At 49.7% G+C, this 20,758-nt stretch overlaps 1 protein-coding gene across 1 annotated transcript; it reads left to right on the top strand.

Moving 5' to 3' along the window:
• Positions 1–338: 338 nt before the first annotated feature.
• Positions 339–800, top strand: CCDC182 (coiled-coil domain containing 182). Its single transcript, XM_070395493.1, has one exon. It carries the CDS (start codon positions 339–341, stop codon positions 798–800), a length of 462 nt encoding a protein of 153 aa, XP_070251594.1.
• The last annotated feature ends 19,958 nt before the right edge of the window (positions 801–20,758 follow it).

Below are 20,758 nucleotides of genomic sequence, written 5' to 3'. Positions count from 1 at the left end.
CTGTCTCTGAGGTTAAGGGAGAGATTAAACTCTGGTTCTGGAAGGGTGATGAGCTGATCAGAACCCGTTTCTCAGGAGGGACAACTAAATACCTCTTGGGTGGATGAGCACACAAAGCTCTGGTTAACCAACCAATGGAACTATACTATGCAAATGAATGGATTGGGGCTTTGCCTCCTGATTGGCTGAAGGGGCCCTGATGTCACAATATGTGGGTTTCTCCACTTCAAATGATCCTGTGTCTTGTCTCCAGCGTCCCCCTCCCCACCCCACCTCCCAAAAACTTCACTGACTTGGCAGGTCTCTTAGCTCCCTCTCTTTGTCCAAACGGGAAGACGATGGAACCACTCTATCAGGCCGGGTCCATTCTCATGAAGGTGAATACTTTACAAGGGAAGAAGATGGTGGAGAGCGGCCTCCAGTCTGGGGACTTTTCCCTCCCCCAGTCGTGGCCCTCCGGCCTCCTGCCGTCAGCTGACTTGGAGGTCCTGCAGCAGAAGGTGGCTGTGGTACAGCGGGAGCTGGAGGACTTTAAGAACGAGGCCTTGAAGGCCATCCATTACCTGGAAGACGCCTTCTGTGAGATGAACGGGACCCTGGCGCAGCAGGAGGAACAGGCCGCCCGCGTGAAGCAGCGACTGAGGGAGGAGGAGGACCGGGGCATCGTGCGAAACAAGGTCCTCACCTTCCTGCTGCCCCGCGAGAAGCAGCTCCGGGAGCACTGCCAGCGGCTGGAGGGCATGCTGTTGGGCAGGAGCCGCGAGGCGCTGGGCCTCCCCAAGAAGATCCAGGCAAACTGAGGCCTCCCCAAGCAGGAGCTGCGCTTCTAGCCGAGGAGCAAGTAGAAGATTTTTTAAATGGAAGGACGAACCCTAAGTCCTTATCCATTGGCTCCCCTTCCCCCATTTTTGTTGCTTTCCTTCTACCTAAATAATACCTTGCTGAGAGGCCAAAGGACCCCGGTATGTTCTTTCGGTGGAGCTCCATTTGTCCCACATCATCAGAGGAGGAGGAGGCGCCCCAATATAGGTCCTTTAGATGCATGTGGTTTCCACCTTCTAACTGTTGTCCTGTTCGCAATGGTAATATTGCTCCGATGTATAACATGTTTGTTTTTAATCTTCTTAAACGGATTGTGTTGAACAGACTTTCCTTTCTTCATGACTTGTTACTTAATGCACGGTCTCCTGGGAGGGGTCCCTCGCTCGCCCAGGCACTAAATGGCCTCCATTGCTTTACTTTTGCAGCTCTTATCCTCGCCCAGCTGGCTTTTCTTCTGCTTTCACTGTTAGGCTGTCACATCCTCGCTGCCTTTGCCCACCTCTATCTCCCCTCTAGTTAGTCTGCAGACTGGCCGATCGGACTCACAGAGCTTTTTGGGGCTCCAGGGGCTGGAGTCAGATGAGCTCAGCCCACGGGTGGTGGGACACCTGTAAGGCGGCACTGTGAGGAGTGAAACTGGTTTTCACCTTTGACCTGTGGAGCAGGAATCGTTTGTGCACATTTCCCAGGCAACGTCCATACACCCTCCACTTCCACAGGCACCTTCGGAAGCAGGTGTTGTTTCCCTGTTGGGAAAAGCTGACCCCGGGAGGGTCTGCCCTTTACCCGGGGTCTCCATGTCTCCATGTCAGCAAGTGCAGGACCGAGATCCAAGTCCAGGTCACCCGTGCTGTCTTGCCATTTGGCTGCCCCTGTGGAAACAACCACATCGGGCTGTTCACAGAGGTTGAGACTGTCACATAGGTGGCTGGGGCCAGGGTTCCTTAGCTGTCACTGTGCCTTTATTTCCAACGGGACTTCCTGTTTCACTGAGTCACATATCCTCTCCTCGGCCCCCCAAACACTGCCGGACGGCAGGGAATCTCCCTGAAACAACGGAAGCGAGGTGCCTGGAGGCCAGAGTCAGCACCCAAGCAGGCGGCCTCTGTCCTTCGAGCTCAGGACTCCCAGCCGCGCCATCTCCTCTGATAGTCTAGGTCAGCCCCATCCTCCCTACTTCCTTGCATAGAATCTCTTCAAACAAGCTTTGAACATCTGGAACCCCCTGCTGAACGTCACTAAAGAACCCCGTGACCCTTTGTTAATTGCACTATTCATCCATCACCATCTCCCTTGAAGGGCTGCATCGCTATTCTAACCTTAGGCTGTTTCTACTTTGGAAGGTTTAGCTGAAGTGGTAATAATAATGTTAATACTAGTAATGCTGCTGCTGTTGCTGCTGCTGCTATTACTACTAGGTTAGAGTTATCAAGAATATGATATATTCTAGGCACCAGGCTTGGCCCTTTAAAGGTTGGTACTATTATAATGTTCACTTTAGGATTCTGAGAAAACGAAAGCTCAGAGAGGCTAAGCAACTTGCCCAAGATCACACAGCCAATAAGTGGTAGAGTTGTGATTTGAACCTAGGAATGTCTAACTTCAGAGGCTGTGCTCTTTACCACGATGTAGGGTTTTTGGGAGCCTTATGAATATCTGCTAAATATTTCTTGGGTAGATAAAATAGGAGCATAGTGAATTGGTGAGGTGAGCTCTGGGAGGAGGATCAGTGTGTGTGTGTGGTTCCTATACCCTTGTAGGGGATGCCTGTGGATGTGTTTACAAATGTATCTGAGAGGGAGCACTTAATCGGCCAACTATTAAAAGCGGCTTACAAAACCACCTCTCCCGTGCAGAGGAAACGGGCTCTTAATAGTAACTCAGGCGGGAAAGGATTGTGTCTCCTGCAGGCTCAGCATGGAATGACTGCTCAGATGAGGGGTTCACGGGAATTCTGAGAAGAGGCTGAGAGGTGCTGCCCTGTGATTGGTGCTCCCAGGCCACGCCTGAAGTCGTCTGTGCTTAGTTCTGGACCAATGTTTTAGAGCAGTGGTTCTCAACCTTGGCTGCACATTAGAATCAACTGGGAATCTTTTAAAAATCCTGACTTTAAATCTGAGCCTCAGAAATCAGGATTTTAAAAAGATTCCCAGGTGATTCTAATGCGCAGCCAAGGTTGAGAACCACTGTTTTAGAGGGTCCCACAGCCTGGCGTGTGCCCCAGAGGACAGGGCAAGCCAGGGGACGCTGAGGAGGGGGCATGAGTGAAGGGCCTGGCGACCTTGGCAGAGATGTTTGCGGGGAGACTGGATCATGACCTTCCAAACGCGGGAAGACCTGGTTGTGTTTGGGGTTTGAGGGACTAATAAATGTTGCCCTTCTTTTCCCTGCCTCCATGAGGAGCCAGCTGAAGGATAGACACAAGCACCAGGCAAAGGACAGCAAAATACTACCGTGATGGCTAACGAAGCTGCTTGAGAAGGGGTTCAGAATCTGCGAGCCGCTTGGGTTTGCTAAGACCGCATGCCTGAGCCGGATGCAGTCCCCAGGCACAGGCGCCAGCCGTGATGGAGCTGCCCCTGCAAGCCAGGCAGTGTGACCTCTCTACTGAGGGGCAGCTCGAGAGAGAGGATGGGGTGGGCTGTGCAAGAGCTGATCTTTCTTCCAAATCCCCCCATCAGAAAGTCACTCCCCTTCCCTGGGGCAGGAGTGAGGGGAAGGAGGACTCATGATGCTGTCTGAGTGGAGGTCCCTCGTCATGGAAGGAATGGGCCAGGAGGGTCCACCCCCAACGATGAGGAGAAAGGGTTAGACTGAAGCCATATACTTCTCTAGGGTAGTACTAGCAACCAAGGATGGATGCCGGCGGGCGGCAGATTTCAGCCCCATGTAAGAAACAAAAATAGCACTGGGTGCGTCTTATGTGTCTGTGCGGCAAAGGGTTGACTCAGCAAGTGTGGGATGTTCAAATCTTGCACATTTCAAAGAAAAGTCTGGCTCCGGACCAACTCCTGGGAGATAGCCTCCAAGCCCTTGCAATGAGCTGCCTGATAAGAGTGTCTTAGTTTACCAGGGGCCTTGGGCCAAGCCAGATCGTTTCTGCTAATAATGTGATTTATGGTGGGGGCCCTGGGCCAGGCTGTATCAGTTTGACTTTCGGAGGAGTGGAGATTGAGGAGCTAAGGTCAGCCATGGAGGTGCTCTCTGCCCAGTTATGAACCACCAATAAAACCCTGGACACCAAGGCCCAGGTGGGCTTCCCCAGTTGACAGTACAACGTGTTGCTACATGTTGTTGCTGGAAAAATTGATCAATTGTCCCCACAACTCCCCTGGAGAGGATACCTGGCAGCTTGTGCCTGGTCTCTCCTGGACCCGCCCTGGGCTGCTTTTGCCTTTTGCTGATCTTAATCTGCATCCTTCAGCTGTAATAAAATAATCATGCCTATCACAGCTTTTCTTAGACTGTGAGAAGCTTAAGATGCCCCAAAGGGTGGTCCTGGGAGCCTGTGAGGCAGTGCCAGATGCATCTGACATATTCCATCCTTACTCTCCTCACAATAACCTGTGAGCTAGGCACTATTGTTCCCATGACAGATGAAGGAACTGAGGCCTGGGAAGGTTAAATAACTTGCCTTGCACAGCAAGACTCCAGAGCTCCCTCCCTCGACCACCACCCACACCAAAGGAAGGGACTTGGTGTGATGGGCTGGCCCTCTTGGCTTCAAGGTCCCGTGGGAGTGACCCCAAGGCCCTCCAGTTCCAAGGAGGTGAGTCATCCTGTAGTGATCGAGAGGAGGAAGTGCAGGAGCAAGAGGCAGGAAGCTGGTGAATTTCCAGACTTGGGGAGCCAGGTGCACATCTGTCCAGGTTGGGTTAGACAGGTGTCCTCCCTGAAGCTAGGTGTCTTCTCGTGGGTTTCTCTGCGAGGGCTTCAAGTGTTCTTCTCCTCCTCTACCCAGGGCTCTTCGCTGCAAGCCACAGGCTACGCTGGCTTCTTCGAGGAGTGTACCTTTTCACATAACCAGACACCTGAAGTAGAGGGTTGGTTCAGTAGTTCAACAATGACATGGCCCTGAGTTGGCATCTCTCCCATCTTCTTTCCTTCCCCCGTTACCACGTCCCCCAATGGTCACATGATGATGGCTGCAGGAGTTCCAAAATTCTGTCCTTGCTCAGGCGACTTGCAAAGCAGAAAAGGAGTGGCAGACCTAAGCCCTTTTACAGAATTCCCCCCAGGAGATTTTCTTTGACACCTTGGCCAGACCTGGCCGGCTTGCTCACCCTAAACCAGTGGTCGGCAAACTGCGGCTCGAGAGCCACATGTGGCTCTTTGGCCCCTTGAGTGTGGCTCTTCCACAAAATACCGACTTCTGTGCATGGGCCACGAAGTTTCAATTGCACTGTACGTGCGCGCCCGCACGTGGTGTTTTGTGGAAGAGCCACACTCAAGGGGCCAAAGAGCCACATGTGGCTCGAGAGCCGCAGTTTGCCGACCACTGCCCTAAACCAATCATGAGCAAAAAGGAGAGCAATTGCCACAACTCACTAGGGCTGGGCACCTCAGTTACCCATGATCTGAACAAAATCAAGGTTCCAATAGTGAGGTTGGCTGTTGGGAGGTAACCAACCGCAGCTACCACAGCCTAAGTCTTAGCTTTTCTACTTAATTGATACCAGGGGCCAGGTAGAAGGAGCTCTGGGGAACAGCATGACAGTGTGAGAAGCTCTTACTTTACTGAGGGAAGCATGGATTCAGGTCTGGGAATTGGGGGGATGGGCTGGATGGAGGTGTGGAGCTACTTTAGTGCTGTGGGTGCAAGCCCATTGCTCTCACTTGCTCTACCTCACCTGCCCCACACGCTTGAAGTCAGAGGCTTAAGATGACCCAAAGGGTGCCGGGAGAATTCGCAGCCCCTCAGCCTTTCACACAGGCAGCCACTTTTAGAGATGTAATTCACACGTCACCATCGAGTAAGTGACTCCTGATTTAACGAATTGTCTCTGTTTGAAAGTGCAAGTCCCATATGCCAGGAACCCTCTGAGTCCTGGGCAAACTGGGATAGTTGGTCACCTTGCATTAGACATAAACCACCTTTAGGTGATCCAGGTGAGGCTGTGGTGGGGTGGGTCACAGGGGGGTCAGGGTAGGAAACATGGACAGTGGTGGCCCCCTCTGCTAGATTGGTGCATCTTTTATTTTTTACCAGAGGCAGTTGGCTTGCCCATTCTGTGGCAGGAGTGGCTTATTCTATTTTTTTTTTTTAAAGCAGGAGTTTTATTTATTTTAATCCTCACCTGAGGATATTTTTCCATTGATTTTTAGAGAGAGTGGAAGGGAGGGGGAGAGACAGAGAGAGAGAGAGAGAGACAAACACATCAATTGGTAAAGGTATGTGTCCTTGACCAGAATCGAACCTGAGACTCTTCAGTCCACAGGCCGATGCTCTATCCACTGAGCAAACCGGCTGGGGCAGGAGTGGATTATTCTTAACTTTATTTCTCCTCCTCACCCTCAGGTTCTTGTCCGCCACTTCCAATTGGCCAGGAGATTTGAGAGCTAGGCCTTTCTGGGCAACTTCTGGGACCCATGTGTGGTCAGTTGGGAGTTCTGATTAGGCCCCATCACACAGCTGAGACCCTTGTCCTGGAGGACAGAGGATTCCACGGTCAATTAAAGAGCCCAAGAAAAAAATAGCTTTTTGTAGTTTGGGAAGATGGGGTTTCCATTCCAACTCTTCTCTCCCGAACTGTGAACAATAAAGTTGAGCAGCCCAACTGCTCACTTTCTTTGAAATTCTAAAGCAAACAGAAGGCAAAATAACAGATGGGGTTTTGTCCCCTGCCAATCGCCACAGTTCACACAGGCTTTCTGCAAGCCGCCATGCTCTGCTTGCTCCTCTGAGCTCCCCCAGCAGCCAGAGGGATGCTGAGATGGAAGACACCTGGCTTCATCTGAGAATAACCCGCGGCGGCCTCGGGAGCGCTCCCCAGGCCCCAAGTCCTGTTCTGCTGTGAGCTGGGACGCTTGGGTGAGCAGCAAGGTGGCCAAACACAAGGTACCTGCTGTGGGGAACACGGGTCCTCAGCTGCAGCAGTTCAGCCTCACCTTTCTACCCACCTGACACCCAGGGCCAGGACGAGAGCTCAGGGACGGCGTGGTGGGCGGAGCTGGCCGTGTGGGCGGGAAGCTAGGGTTTGGGTCTGGAAACTGGCTTCTTTCTACGCAGCACTTTGCCTCCCGATCTGATCCAATCCATGTGGTAGTTCCTGGAGTGCTGAGAGCTGCAAGCCTTGGGCATTTGCCTGACATTCACCAGGTGTCGATCTTTCCTTGTTTTTTTTTTTTTTTCCCTATGAAAACAGTTTGGCAGTGTCTCCATGTGTTCAACATAAACTTACCACATGACTCAGCGATTCTACTCCCAGGTGTATGCCCAAGAGAACGGAAAACATACATCCACGCAAAACATGGATGTTCAAAGCATTATTCATGATGACCCCAACGTGGAGCAACCCAAATGACCATCAGCTGATACAGGATGCATAAAATGTGGCATAGCCATACGACGGGATGTTATTTGGCAATAAAAAAAGAAATGATCCCGGCCGGCGTGGCTCAGCGATTGAGCGTCGACCCAGGAACCAAGAGGTCACCGGTTCAATTCTCGCTTTCTCTTTCTTTCCTGCAGCCCCAGTAAGTACACACTGGGGGTTCATTTAGGAGACAGCCAGCATGTGAACCAGAGTTCACTGGTGCTGGCTTGAAAACCAAGTCTGAGTGGAAATGCCTCCCTCCAGGGCCAGAATCAGGGCTTAGGGGCGAGTTGCCAAGTCTGAAGGTCAGAGCTTGGTAGTGAGAGTCCCAGCAATGGAGCACGTTAGGGGCAGCAGAAGAGGTTTCCATGGTGCACCCTCGTGGGCCTGCAGGGCTTGAGGCCCAGGGTGGGGAGTCCGGCTAACAGAGTGGACAGCTTGACTTTCAGACATCCATCCTCATAGGAAAGGTTCTCAAAGATGCTCTGACCATCTAGGGTGAAAGGGAGACCAGGAAGCAGGGCCTGTCCCCGAGACTCAGCGAAGGGAAGGAAGCTGGTTCCGGTGTCCTTGGCTTGTCTGGCACCATCCTGGACGGCTATTGCTCCAGGAGGGCCACGGCCCTATTTCTGGGTTTGACAGTTCTGGTGGAGTCAAACCTGTCTCTACTAAATAAATTAGATCTCTCCGGGGCAGATCAATATTTAATGTGGGGTTTAAAAAGACCGACTCAGGAAATGAGTTTAAAAGTGGAGAATTTGCCTTAGGTGGTAATTTCTGAAATACAGTGGTATCAGGGGACAGATTATTCAAACCCAAGCCATGGATAATATAAAAACAGTTCAACAAGCCGAGTTCTGCTTCCTGGGCATCGATGACTCTGAATCCTTCAAGTTTCTGTGTGCTATTCACAGAGGTTTGTGTCAAGTCGGAAGAGACCGTCTTCTATGAAAGCATCTACCTCAGGGATGGCAAAGGTCCTATGGCAGACATTACTAATCAATCCTGGCCTTCTTCCATTGTGAGTTGGTTGCAGACTCATATTTTTTTCTGAATACCACACTCTAGGTAGCCACCATCTACTGGCCAGAGTGCCCGTGATGTAAAATTTATTTCCCATCCTCATTTAGTCCAAAATTCCTCACTTAACAGAGAAGCTCAAGGTTACACAGTGAGTTAGTGGCTGATCTAGGACCAGGGCCCAAGTCTTCTTGCTCCTAAGACATATCTTTCTCCTCCCCCATCATGAATGCATTAGAGGTTGGGGTTCCACCAGGGATTCTTTAGTGACCCCTCTGGGAGCAACAAGGACCTTTCCTTGAAAGGCTTTGAATATTTTGTTCTACAGATAAAGTTATGGATTTTCAGAGCTAGAAAGCAGCTTAGAGATCATCTACTTCTACTTCTTCCATCAAGGGGAAAATAAAAATCAGAGAAGTTAAGTGACTTGTCTAATGACACACAGCTGGCTGCTCTCTTCTCGACATCAATAATACACATTCCAAACCCAGCGCTCCCATTTTGAGACCTTGAACAAATCGCTCAAATGTTTTGACCTCAACTTTCCAGTTAGAATCTCAGTACTAAGTGTTGCAAATGTGTGTGTTTTCAGAAATGTACAGCATCTATTTTTGATATATTTTGATGTTTTCATATACACCCTCAGATTTCCCTTTCTAACAATATTTTGTTTGTACAGTATAGGGAATATAGTCAATAATATTGTAATAACTATGTATGGTGTCAGGTGGATACTAGACTTATCATGATGATCCCTTAGTATGGTATACAAATGTCTCATCACTATGCTGAACACCTGAAACGAATATATGTCAACTATAATTAAAAAAATTTTTTAAAAATGCTAGGAAAGCCCTGGAAAAGAGGAACAATAAGAACAGAACTAGCCTTAACAGATATCAAACATGCTATACAATCTCTACAATTAAAACAGTGTGTTATGGGAGCATCTCAAACCACTGTGAAAAAGATGGACTTTTAAATAAATGGTGTTGGGACAACTAGGAAAAAAAAATTGTTTGCTGATACAGAAATCGGTTCCTATGCCCTTAACCAATAGTAGCTGGGAACCTAGATTTGTGCTGGGCCATCAAAAGGAGTCCGTTTGGCATGAAAATCTTTTCAGTGATTTTTTTTGGTGTGCATGTGTGACCAGGAAATGAAGGTTTCTAAGACAGGAGAGAGATATTCTCTCCCAGGGTGGAGGGGCAATCCTAGATTGCACACAACTTTTGTGGCCTCCACCTCCTCGTCCATAAAGTGGCCATAATGATACCTCTCCCCCCAACTTCAGAGGCAGATGATAAAGGTCAAATGGAGCAATGCCTGGAAAGGAGTTTTGAAAAGTGAGGGATTATGGTGACAGGCGAAGGGGAAGGAGCTGGCAGATGGAGGCGAGGTTCTCAGGGGTGGGCGGAGTGGGGAGGACAGAGGGGGAATAAGATGAGGCCTTGGCATCGGAACGCTGGCGAGAATTTCCATGCCCTCATTACACTGGGAGCTGCTGTCAGATTGAAAACCAGGCTCTGCTTTACTGCCTGAGACGCTGTGATATTTTAGGAATGGCAGCCCAGAGGAAGGCCGCGTTTGAAAAAGGTCGCTTTCCTGAATTTGCCACCGGGTATTATTTTTATGACGCTGTTCTTTTATCCAACTTCAAAATATACATCATATTTATATTGCCTCCGCTAAGCGTATATTTTCATTTTATTGCTTACCATGTGGGTGACATTTGGTTATTGAATGTCTGGAGAATTGGACCTGGTGGTTTTGTTTTTTTTATTCTTTCCTAAGTACTTGCTCTGATGTATTAATCTGTACAAAAGGAATGAGACAGGGACACATAAGCATTTGTACACACACACACACACACACACACACACACACTAATCACATTGCCATTTTATCTCACTTTGCGGGTGTGCGGCTACATTTATAAGAGCCGACAGATCTGAAATAGGTGGTCTGAACTGATTCAGGTGGGAAATGATGAAGCCAGCAGCCTCCTGGGAGCCGGTGAAGGGAGGGAGGGAGAAAGAGAGCCTTTTGTCTTCTGTTTGTGAAGGACACACCAGGCAAGAAGAGAGGATGGAACCACTATGAGTCTGAGCTGAAAGGGACCCTGGGGATAGATTTATATGTCTATATGAATATAGACATGTGTTTTATAGGTATTTTATATCTTATACATCTGTATATCTATTCAGCACTTCACATCATTCCTGATCCTGGGCTCAATAAATGGTTATTGAATTAAGGAACAAAAAGAATAGTTATATAAACCATTTATTGAGATGGTACTCTGTGCAAGATACATTACAGGCACTCTCTTAACCTCCCAGTATCCGCAAAGTTATTCCATTATCTCTATTGGAAAAATAAAGGAAATTGGGTTTCTTAAAAGTTAAATATGGCCGAAACCGGTTTGGCTCAGTGGATAGAGCGTCGACCTGCAGACTGAAAGGTCCCAGGTTTGATTCCGGTCAAGGGCATGTACCTGGGTTGCGGCACATCCCCAGTAGGAGATGTGCAGGAGGCAGCTGATCGATGTTTCTCTCTCATCCATGTTTCTAACTCTCTATCTCTCTCCCTTCCTCTCTGTAAAAAATCAATAAAATATATTTTTAAAAAAGTTAAATATAAATATAGAAGGCCCAGCATTTTCACTCCAAAGGCATTAAAAACAAATATTTGTACATGAACGTTACAGCAACACTATTCACAATAACTCAAAGGTGGAGACATCTTACATGAGTGAATAAACAAATTGTGGTCTGTTCATACAATGGAATATTATTCAGCCACAAAAAGGAATGAAGTGCCGATACCTGCTACAACATGAATGAACTTTGAAAACATTGCAAGTCCAAGAAGCCAGGCACAAAGGTCACGTATTTCATTTATATGAAATGTCCAGAATAGGGAAACCCATAGAAATAGAGAGCAGATTAGTGGTTGTCGGGGGCTAGAGGTTGGGGTTCTTGGGGAATAATTCCTTAAAGGATATGGGGCTTTATTTTGGGGTAATGAAAACATTTTGGAACTGGATCGAGATGATGAATGCACAAGACTGTAAATGTACTAAATGCCACTAAATTGTTCACCTAAAATGGCTAATTTTATTTATGTGACTTTCACCTCAACTTAGAAAAAAAAAAAAAAGGAAACTCAGTTTAGAGGGTGTGGTAGATGGATTATATTGGCAACACGAATCACTCTCCTCCCTGTGTCTACACCAAGCATGTCAAACTCGCAGCCCATGGGCCGCATGCCTCATTTATTTGGCTCCCGTTAGCCTTTGAGTTTGACATGCTTGGTCTGCACCATCTGCCATGTAACCAATGGGCCTCTTCTATTCCGACTCTGGCCTCGGCCAAATGGCTCTTTGGCCAAAGGGACAGAGGTGAGCTTAAAGGAGAGGCTTGGAAAAGCCTGCATGTATTTCTACTCACTTGGACTTAAACACCGCCATGGGGACAAGCCTGGGCCAGCCTTCTGGGGGATTAGAGACCATGTGGAGCAGAACCGAGTTATGCCAGCCAAGACCAGCCTATACTAACCAGCCCCCAGCCGAACTGTCAGCTGCATACAGTTGCATGAGTGATCCCGGCCAAGATCAGCCGAGCCTGGCTCACATCAGCAGAACCACCCAGGCTACTCATCGATTCATGAGAAATAATAAGTGATTGTTGTTTTAAGTCATTAAGTTTTGAAGTGGCTTGTTTTACAGCAATAGCTAATGAAAACAGAGAGGTTACATAACTTGCCTGAGGTCTCACATCTAGTAAGAAAAAGTAGCACTGGTTCCAAAGACTGGTTCTTAAGGCGCTATTCTACTCACTTGCCACCTTCATTTTACAAATCAAGAAAATGAGACTCGGAAAGGTTGCAAGAGCATCACCTGGGGGAGGGGGTGAGAGTCATCCTCCCCTGTCCTTGGCAGTGAAGGGGTGTCACATGTAAATCCTCCCAGCCTGTACCCAACTCCATACACACACCAATCCCCACGCCCCAACCCACCATCACCGGAAGGTATAGAAATGCTGGTGTTGGTTTCCAATTTGGATTTCAAGTGGTATCTGTAGTTTTCCATCCGTTTTTGGCAAGGCTCCTGCCCTGCACTGTCATGGGTACTGCCTTGCTGGCAGAAAAGTAAGACAGATCATTTGTCTCTGTGCTGTTCTTCCCTCTTAAAGCATTGCTCCGGCATTGTCGAGGCTCTTTAGAAGACTTCAGTTTTGTGAAGCGGCGAGTTGCTAGGATGATGGTTGCCTGATCCTCTGTATGTCCCAGGAAGGACATACAACTCACACAGGCCACCCGGTGTAGTGTGCCAAGATCAAGATTTTAAGCTTGTGGTGCTGTTCCCTGACATCCCTCTCATACAAAGAGAATGCTCAGGACACTCTGCTTTCCCACCATCTTGACCCCTACCCAGCTCCTCCCAGCATCCCCTGGTGCTCCTTGGAGAGCTCCTGCTTTGGGGACAAAGAGCCAGCAGTTCCTTTGGTCTGGCCAAGCTAAGAATGGCTGAGACAGGTGGCAGCCCCTCCCCCGCCCCCCACTCCGGCCGCAAACAGATGTAATCAAGCCATCAGCCTGTCTTTTCATTTTTCTTAATCAATTCCCATGACAAATGGGTGTAGGAAGGAGGGCAGCCTGCCTCAGGCATTCTGTACTTCAATCAGGACAACACAAAGAGCTGGGTTCATAAAACTATAATGTACCATTTGAGCATATTTCCCAGTCCCTGGACCCTGCAGAAAGAGGGCCGCCTGAGCCTTTCCTTCCATCAGGAGAGGCGGTTTAATCCTTCCCCCCAAGTGCAGATCGAGTTGTTACACTGCCTTCTCATGGGGCCAGGAGCAGGTCTCCGTGCTCAGCTTCCCAGAGGGCACTGGGGTGGCATGTTAGAAGGAGTGGGTGCAGCACATGGCCATTGGGGGAACCTTTGGGCTTGGGCACACCTTTGCCTCCAGTAGCTGTGTGACCTAACTTCTCTGGTCCTCAGTTTCCTTGTTTGTAAAATAGCGTTTGTAACACCTGACCTTCTGGGCAATGAGTCATAAGCAAGGTGAAGAACAGGAAACCTTGAGGTGAAACCTGGCTCAAAGAGGCGCTCAGTGAGAGACCAGAGTAAAATGGAGCCAACACATCGATGGGCCTTTCTGCACACATGGACTGGAAGGAGATTGTCCTAACCACAGTGAAAAGCTGAACAAACCGGAAATCAACAACTCCTCTTAGATCCACCCCAGAATTGAGGTCACTGGGAAGACCGCTGCACCCCCAAATTGGAAAGACAGACAGGCAGATACAGAGACATACTAGTACAGCGGTTCTCAAACTGTGGGTCGCGACCCCTTTCACAGGGGTCGCCTAAGACCATCGGAAAACACATAGATAATTACATATTGTTTTTGTGATTAATCACTATGCTTTAATTATGTTCAATTAGTAACAATGAAAAGACATCCTGCATATCAGATATTTACATTACGATTCCTAACAGTAGCAAAATTACAGTTATGAAGTAGCAACGAAAATAATTTATGGTTGGGGGTCACCACAACATGAGGAACTGTATTAAAGGGTCGAGGCATTAGGAAGGTTGAGAACCACTGTCCTAGTACAACTTACTGGAGCAGAAACCTTAGAGCAGAAACTTCCACAGGAACCAGTGCTGGGTAGGAAAATTGGAAATGTAATTGACGAATTGCTAGAGGCTTAATGGGGACAAGCCAGAGGGCTAGCTGGACTCTTCAAGGGAACCCAGTCAGACAGGCCCCACACTTGTGTGAGTTTTACCTCCAGGAGCTCTACCAAGTTCTTACAGTAGAGATGGGAGAAAGACCCCCCCCACCCCCGGCTTCCTGCAGGGGGAGGGAAAAAGGAAACACTCTGTTGTTCTTAACAAGGCCTGCCCGAAAGAGAAACTAGTTAACCAGAGCCTGACCTGCTGGGGCTTCATCAGAGCCTGAGGGACCTAGGGGGAAGGGAAATAGCCAACTCAGCCCACCCTAGCCTTCCTGTCCCACGTAAGGGAGTGAAAAAAAAGGAGAAGCACGTGGAAAGGTCACCACCCAGAGGCACAGGCTCCCTAAAAGATGGGCTTTAGAGCAGCCACCCCCTTCTCCCCCCTACACACTTCACCATCACAGCACTAATGGTCTAGAACCGTGGTCGGCAAACTACGGCTCGAGAGCCACATGCGGCTCTTTGGCCCCTTGAGTGTGGCTCTTCCTAAGCCTTAGGAGTACCCTAATTAAGTTAATAACAATGTACCTACCTATATAGTTTAAGTTTAAAAAATTTGGCTCTCAAAAGAAACTTCAATCGTTGTACTGTTGATATTTGGCTCTGTTGACTAATGAGTTTGCCAACCACTAGTCTATAATCTAGAGTCTACTAGATTCTAGGCCAGGGGTGGGCAAACTTTTTGACTCGAGGGCCACAATGGGTTCTTAAACTGGACCGGAGGGCCGGAACAAAAGCATGGATGGAGTGTTTGTGTGAACTAATATAAATTCAAAGTAAACATCATTACATAAAAGGGTACGGTCTTTTTTTTTTTTTTAGTTTTATTCATGTCAAACGGGCAGGATCCGGCCCTCGGGCCGTAGTTTGCCCACGGCTGTTCTAGACTCTAGATCAGTGGTTCTCAACCTTGGCTGCACATTAGAATCACCAGGAAATCTTTTTAAAATCCTGATTTCTGGGCCTCATCCTCTGGAAATTCTGTTTCTTTGTTACTAATGTTGTGGCCTCACCCCATAACAAAGAAACAGAATTTCCGGAGGATGAGGCCCAGAAATCAGGATTTTAAAAAGATTTCCAGGTGATTCTAATGTGCAGCCAAGGTTGAGAACCACTGGTCTAGATGCTCCGGCTGGCTCAGTCTTCCTCGCCTGAAGCAGGGGCTGTCATCTCCATAAACAGATGGGGAAGCCGAGGCTCACAGGGGTTAGAGAACTGCCTAGGGTTCCATAGCTAGCAAAGTGGGAAGCAGGAGTTAGATCAGGTCTTCTCACTCCCAGACCATGGCCAACAAGGATGCCCCTGCACTTGCCCTTCAGACCCACACTCTATTCCCCTTGCTCTGCAGCATCTTGAGGCTGAAACTCTGCTCTTTTCCCAAACCAGGTGGACACCTTGGCCACACAGGGAATCCAAAGCCGCTATCCCGCATGGGTCTGGGAGAATCCAGTGGGCTTTGGGCACTGCTGTCGGAAAGGAGCCTGTGTGGCGGGTCACCACCCTATACTCCTCTGGGTCACACCTTCCTCAGGGAGCTGAGGTCCCATTCCAAGCCCCTTAAGGGCCTAACCTTACTCCATTCTGGACATCCAGCCCAAGACTCAGGGGCCAAGGTTGTGAAGATGCCCAGTAGAGCGCCAGGTCTTATGCAAGCTGCCTGGAGCCAGGCCTGAGCCACAGCCCCCTCCTACAGTCAGCATTTCATCAGGCCAACCTGGTGGGACAGATACAAGGACACCCCTTCCCTGGACCCCGATGCTCACCGCTGACCTGCCAGGGCTCACGGGCAGCCTGTCTCTGTGGTGTCCCCTGGTTGAATGTTTCCAGAAACAATCTGAGTTTCTTGGCAGAGGCAAAGGGCAAGAACTCCAGGCCTTCCACCCACTTCTCCGGGGACAAGCATAAGGAGAGAGCTTGGGAGCTGAGCACGCAGGCTCTGCTATTGGGCTTTCTGGGTTCAAGTCCTGGTTCCAGCTGTGCAACCTTGAATGAGCTCTCTGGTCTTGAGTCTTCCTTATGAAAAGTGAAGAGAATAATTATAGCTAATTCACTGGGGCTGCTGTGAGGAGCATTATGTGGGGTGGTTTATACAGAGCCTCAACTCCTGGCCCCAGGAGGTGATTAAACAAACCCTTAGTATTACTGTGGCCAGGAGCCTTCCTTTCTGGGACATTGTCAAATAGAAAGGAGCCTGTAATAAAGCAATGTGCATAGGTCTCCCTGTCCCACCAGCCAACCCTCCGCCGGGTGACCTTGCACCAGTCACTTTGCCTCGCTGGCATCATCGAGTTTCTCCACCTGTGAGTGGGAATGGCCTCTTTCGATGTCCCTCCCCCCGCCCCCCACACACACAGTCACAGAAATGAGCTCATTGGCCAGGCCTGGAGGGGGCAAGGGACACACTGAGCCCTCAGGAGGCACTGCGCAGCTACAATTCAAGATATTATTGTTTGTGAGCTTGAAATTTCCTGACAGACAGAATGAGCCATCTGAAGCGAGAGTTTCATTTCCGTAGCTGTCCGGCTCGGCCATCTGGGAAGTCTCCTGAGTGACAAGCTATAATTAAAGCCCCAGCATAAGTCCAGGTCGGAGAAGGACGGTCTTCCAGCCCAGCACGCTGGCGAGGACCCGCCTTTCCCTCCGCGTGTCTTTGGGGGCTTCTCCCAGTGGCTCTGTCTGTCTGCTTGGGCACGCAGCCCTGTCCTCATGACCTTTACTGACCTGGCAGGAGTGCCCCACCCATCGCCCATCCCCTGAACCCTGTGGAGCTGTGTGCATCTGCTCTGGGGCCATGCAGGGCCTCTGTGCTGAGGTCCCCCGAGGCCACCTGCAGGGGGGCGGTGCTCAGGGGCAGATTGCACCCCGGGAGTTCAGGCAATCTGCAGTGGGGACAGTGAGGCTTGGATCTGGGGACAGGATTACTCTCTGGTTTTGTCTGCCTGTGGCTCTGGGGCATGCCTGCAGAGGGAGGGGGTGCCACTAGACAGAGGCCTCCTCGCTCTACCCAGAAGCCCCTGCAAGCTGGCCCTCTCGTGTGTCTGGCCCATGATTTCTTCCTCTGAAGGCACCTCTGCCTCAGCAAGGTCTCTGTCTCTCTGGGTCTGACTCTCTCATTTGTTCACTAAATATTTACCAGGGAACCTTCACTATGCCCTGGAAATGCAGTGTGGACAAAACTGTTTCTCTCAGCTTCCAGACGGTGGGGCAGCTATGAGTGGGTGAGAAGGGAAGCTCTAGGCCCACACAGAAGCCCCACCTGAGCCTGCTGGGTGGAGGGAACAGGGCAGCCTCCTCCCCCAGCTCAGGTACACTGCTCTGTAGGCAGGCTTCCTGCCCCAGGGCCTACTCACAGGCACCCCCCATCTCCTCCAGAGAGAGAATTGTCCTCTCTCTCTCCAGCCTGCACCAGACTGTCTGAGGCCAATGGATCACGATCCCATCCACGTCCTCCTTCACAGACCATCCTCACCGCTGGCCTGTTTCTATAACCACCATCTCTCTAGTCATTCCTTGGCAAGAAAGAATATTCCCAGTTAACACCGGGGACCGGGAGGTGCAGAGTGAGGCAAGGTGAGAAGGGGTCCCTGGCCGCTCTGCCTCGGGCTGATAACAATATATTCTTTTCCTGTGCACTCATGTATGTGTTGCACATGTTAATACTCTTGTCCGTTTTCATGCATTTGTAGTCACCGCATGAAACCAAAGGGCAGAAACTCTTCTTCCACTTCTTTGGGTCCTTCCTGAACCAGCATGTGGGTTTGGTCTGTGCTGGCTGGTCTCCAGCACCTCTTCACCTCCCTGCCCCACCCCCCCCACCCCCCCCACCCCCCCACCCCCCGCGACCTCCTCTCAGACCCAGGGAGCCCACTGCTGCCAGCAGCATCACCCTCGCTCTCCTGCCCACTGGCCCCTCCGTAGGTTCAGCTGTTGGGAGATGAAGGGTGGGAAAGGGAGGGGTCAGAGCACTCATTGCTCACCTTCCTCCTTGAGGGACAGTGAGGAATAGTTGCTGGGTCGCCACGTCCCTCAGGCAGCCCCTGTTCGGTGGGTTCTGCTCTCCCTGGACTCCTATCACATGGGCCCCTAGAGGCCTAGGGGTGCCCACTATTGTGACCTTAGTGTATTAGTTTCTTGTGGCTGATGTAACAAAACACCACAAACAAGGTGCCTAAAAACAATTGAAATTCATCCTCTCACAGCTCTGGAGCTGGAAGTCCAAAACAAAGTGATGGCTGGCCGAGCTGCCTCTGAAACCTGGAGAGAAGAACCCGTCCCCCCCGCTCTTCCAGCTTCCGGTGGGGTGTTGGCAACCGTGGTGCTCCTTGGCGTGCATTGTAGCACTTCAGTCTCTGTCTCCCTGCCACAGCCTGTTCTCCCCTTGTGTCTCTGTAACTCTTTTCTTCTTATAAGGATACGCATCCTATTGGATTAAAGGGCTGCCCTTCTCCAGGATAATCTCATCTTTACCAATTACAGCTGTAATGACCTATTTCCAAATAAGGTCACATTCTGAGGGACAGGGGGGTGAGGGCTTCAACATATTATCTTTGGGGACACAGTTCAATCCATAACACTCTAGGTTGCTTCCTAGTCCATCCTTGGTTCCCTTAGCCCCACCCCTAGCTCTTTAAAGAATCCTTTCAGCCCAACTGGTGTGGCTCAGTGGTTGAGTGTCGACCTACGAACCAGGAGGTCATGGTTCGATTCCTGGTCAGGGCACATAACCAGGTTTCGGGCTTGAACCCCAAAAGGAGGTGTGCAGTAGGCAACCAATCAATGATTCTCTCTCATCATTGATGTTTCTATCTCCCTCTCCCTTCCTTTCTGAAATCAATAAAATATATACAAAAAATAAAAATAAAAGGAATCCCTTCATTGAACCCTCTTCCATTACCCCTTTGAGTATGCTATTCATTTCCTGTTCCGAAATGGATGCCTGCTTTGATCCTTACTAGCTGTGTGACCTTGGGCAAGACATGTAACCTCTCCGAGCCTTGGTTTCTTTGCCTCTAAAGTGGAAAGATTTTTCATACCTGTTCTACCTACTTCACTGTGTTGTTGAAAGCTCTTTGTAAACCAAAAGGATCCACAGCACTGATTTGGGATCATGATCATCCTTTGTATGTGGCAAGATACTGTTGGGAAAGGGCTGTGTCTAGATTGTTCTCTTTGATCTGAACTGAACCGAGCACCACGTGCCAATACGTGCTGCATAAATGTTTCTTGACGTTGCTGATGACAGGTCTTGCCCATCCTGGCCCAGCCTTGAGAGCCTGAACACTGAGCTGCTCCCCAAATGCAGGTCATCCAGGGCCAGTTTGTAGGGTCCTTTTGATTTGGACTTCAGCTGAACCTGCCGTCACAGGCTCCTCCATCACCAGCCCTTGGAGAAGCCAGCATCCCCCTGAGTGGAGCCCTTACTTTTAGTGCGACAGCTATTTTATCTAGGCTGCAGGGACACAAAGATATTTTAAGATGAGTGTGTCAGCTGGGGTCAGTTTCCACTCAGCTATCACTCGCCGACGCCAGGGAGAGAGAGGCTTCAGCTGTCCCACGGGAGCCCATCAGTCACTCCCGACAGCACTTAATCAGAAGAAGGAGCCCTCACCATGGTCACAGAGAGGGAGACTATTATTGTTCACACTCAACAAATAATTTGGGATAGGGGTGTTAAGCCTTGTATCTTTCAAGTGTTTAGATCCCTAAGGTAGTAGGCGGCCTTCTTCTCAGATTTGAGTGTTTCCCATTTCTCACCCTGCACAACTCTCCTCTGGTCCAAAGCTATTTCTTTCATTCATTCATTCAACAAACATTCCTTGAACCCCTCCGTGTGGCAGGCCTTGGTCAGGCGTTGGGGACAGTCCTACAGAGAGGAGGGGCTTATGAGCAAAGAGTTCCAAATCCTCACGAGAAGCACTCGAGCTAAGGTATGTATCTAGGACAGTGGTCGGCAAACTCATTAATCAACAGAGCCAATATCAACAGTACAACGATTGAAATTTCTTTTGAGAGCCAAATTTTTTTAAACTTAAACTATAAAGGTAGGTACATTGTTATTAACTTAATTAGGGTACTCCTAAGGCTTAGGAAGAGCCACACACAAGGGGCCAAAGAGCCGCATGTGGCTTGTGAGCCTCGGTTTGCCGACCACAGATCTAGGAGAAGGAAGGGAAAACCTAGGAGAGGTGTGGCCATCTCTCCTCAAGGGGCAGGTGGAGGGCCAAGTCTGCACAAGGAGGAGCAGCTCAGCTGGGCTCCGAGGACTTCTGCAGGTGGATGAGGGGTGGGTGAGCACATTCCAGGAAGAGGTAACAGGGAAGCTGTAGAAATAGGAAGGAACAACCAGAATTTTGAGTGATTTAATAGGTGGGGAGTGGGAGGAGATAAGGCTGGCGAGGCGGAGGGCTCGGCCATGAAGAGCCTTGTAGACTTGGTAAGTAGAAGCCCCATGACGGGAAGCACCTAGCCTGCCTTGCCCCTGGCCGTTTCCCCTGCACGTAGAGCAGGGCCTGGACATGGGAGACATTCAGTACATATCCACGGAATGAATGAAGGATTGGGAGTGCCTGGCAAGGAGGCCGATGCTGAATCAAGCCCTCTGTCACCTCGCCTGGGTCTCCCCA

The sequence above is a fragment of the Myotis yumanensis genome, unplaced genomic scaffold (assembly GCF_028538775.1).
Source record: "Myotis yumanensis isolate MYYU_CA2020_CCGP unplaced genomic scaffold, mMyoYum1.0.hap1 SCAF_16, whole genome shotgun sequence".
Lineage (NCBI taxonomy): Eukaryota > Metazoa > Chordata > Mammalia > Chiroptera > Vespertilionidae > Myotis > Myotis yumanensis.
This window is presented reverse-complemented; position numbering and strand designations above follow the sequence as displayed.

Excerpts from the sequence above, each read along its gene's own strand:
- CCDC182 (XM_070395493.1), top strand. The coding sequence starts at position 339 with ATGGAACCACTCTATCAGGCCGGGTCCATTCTCATGAAGGTGAATACT.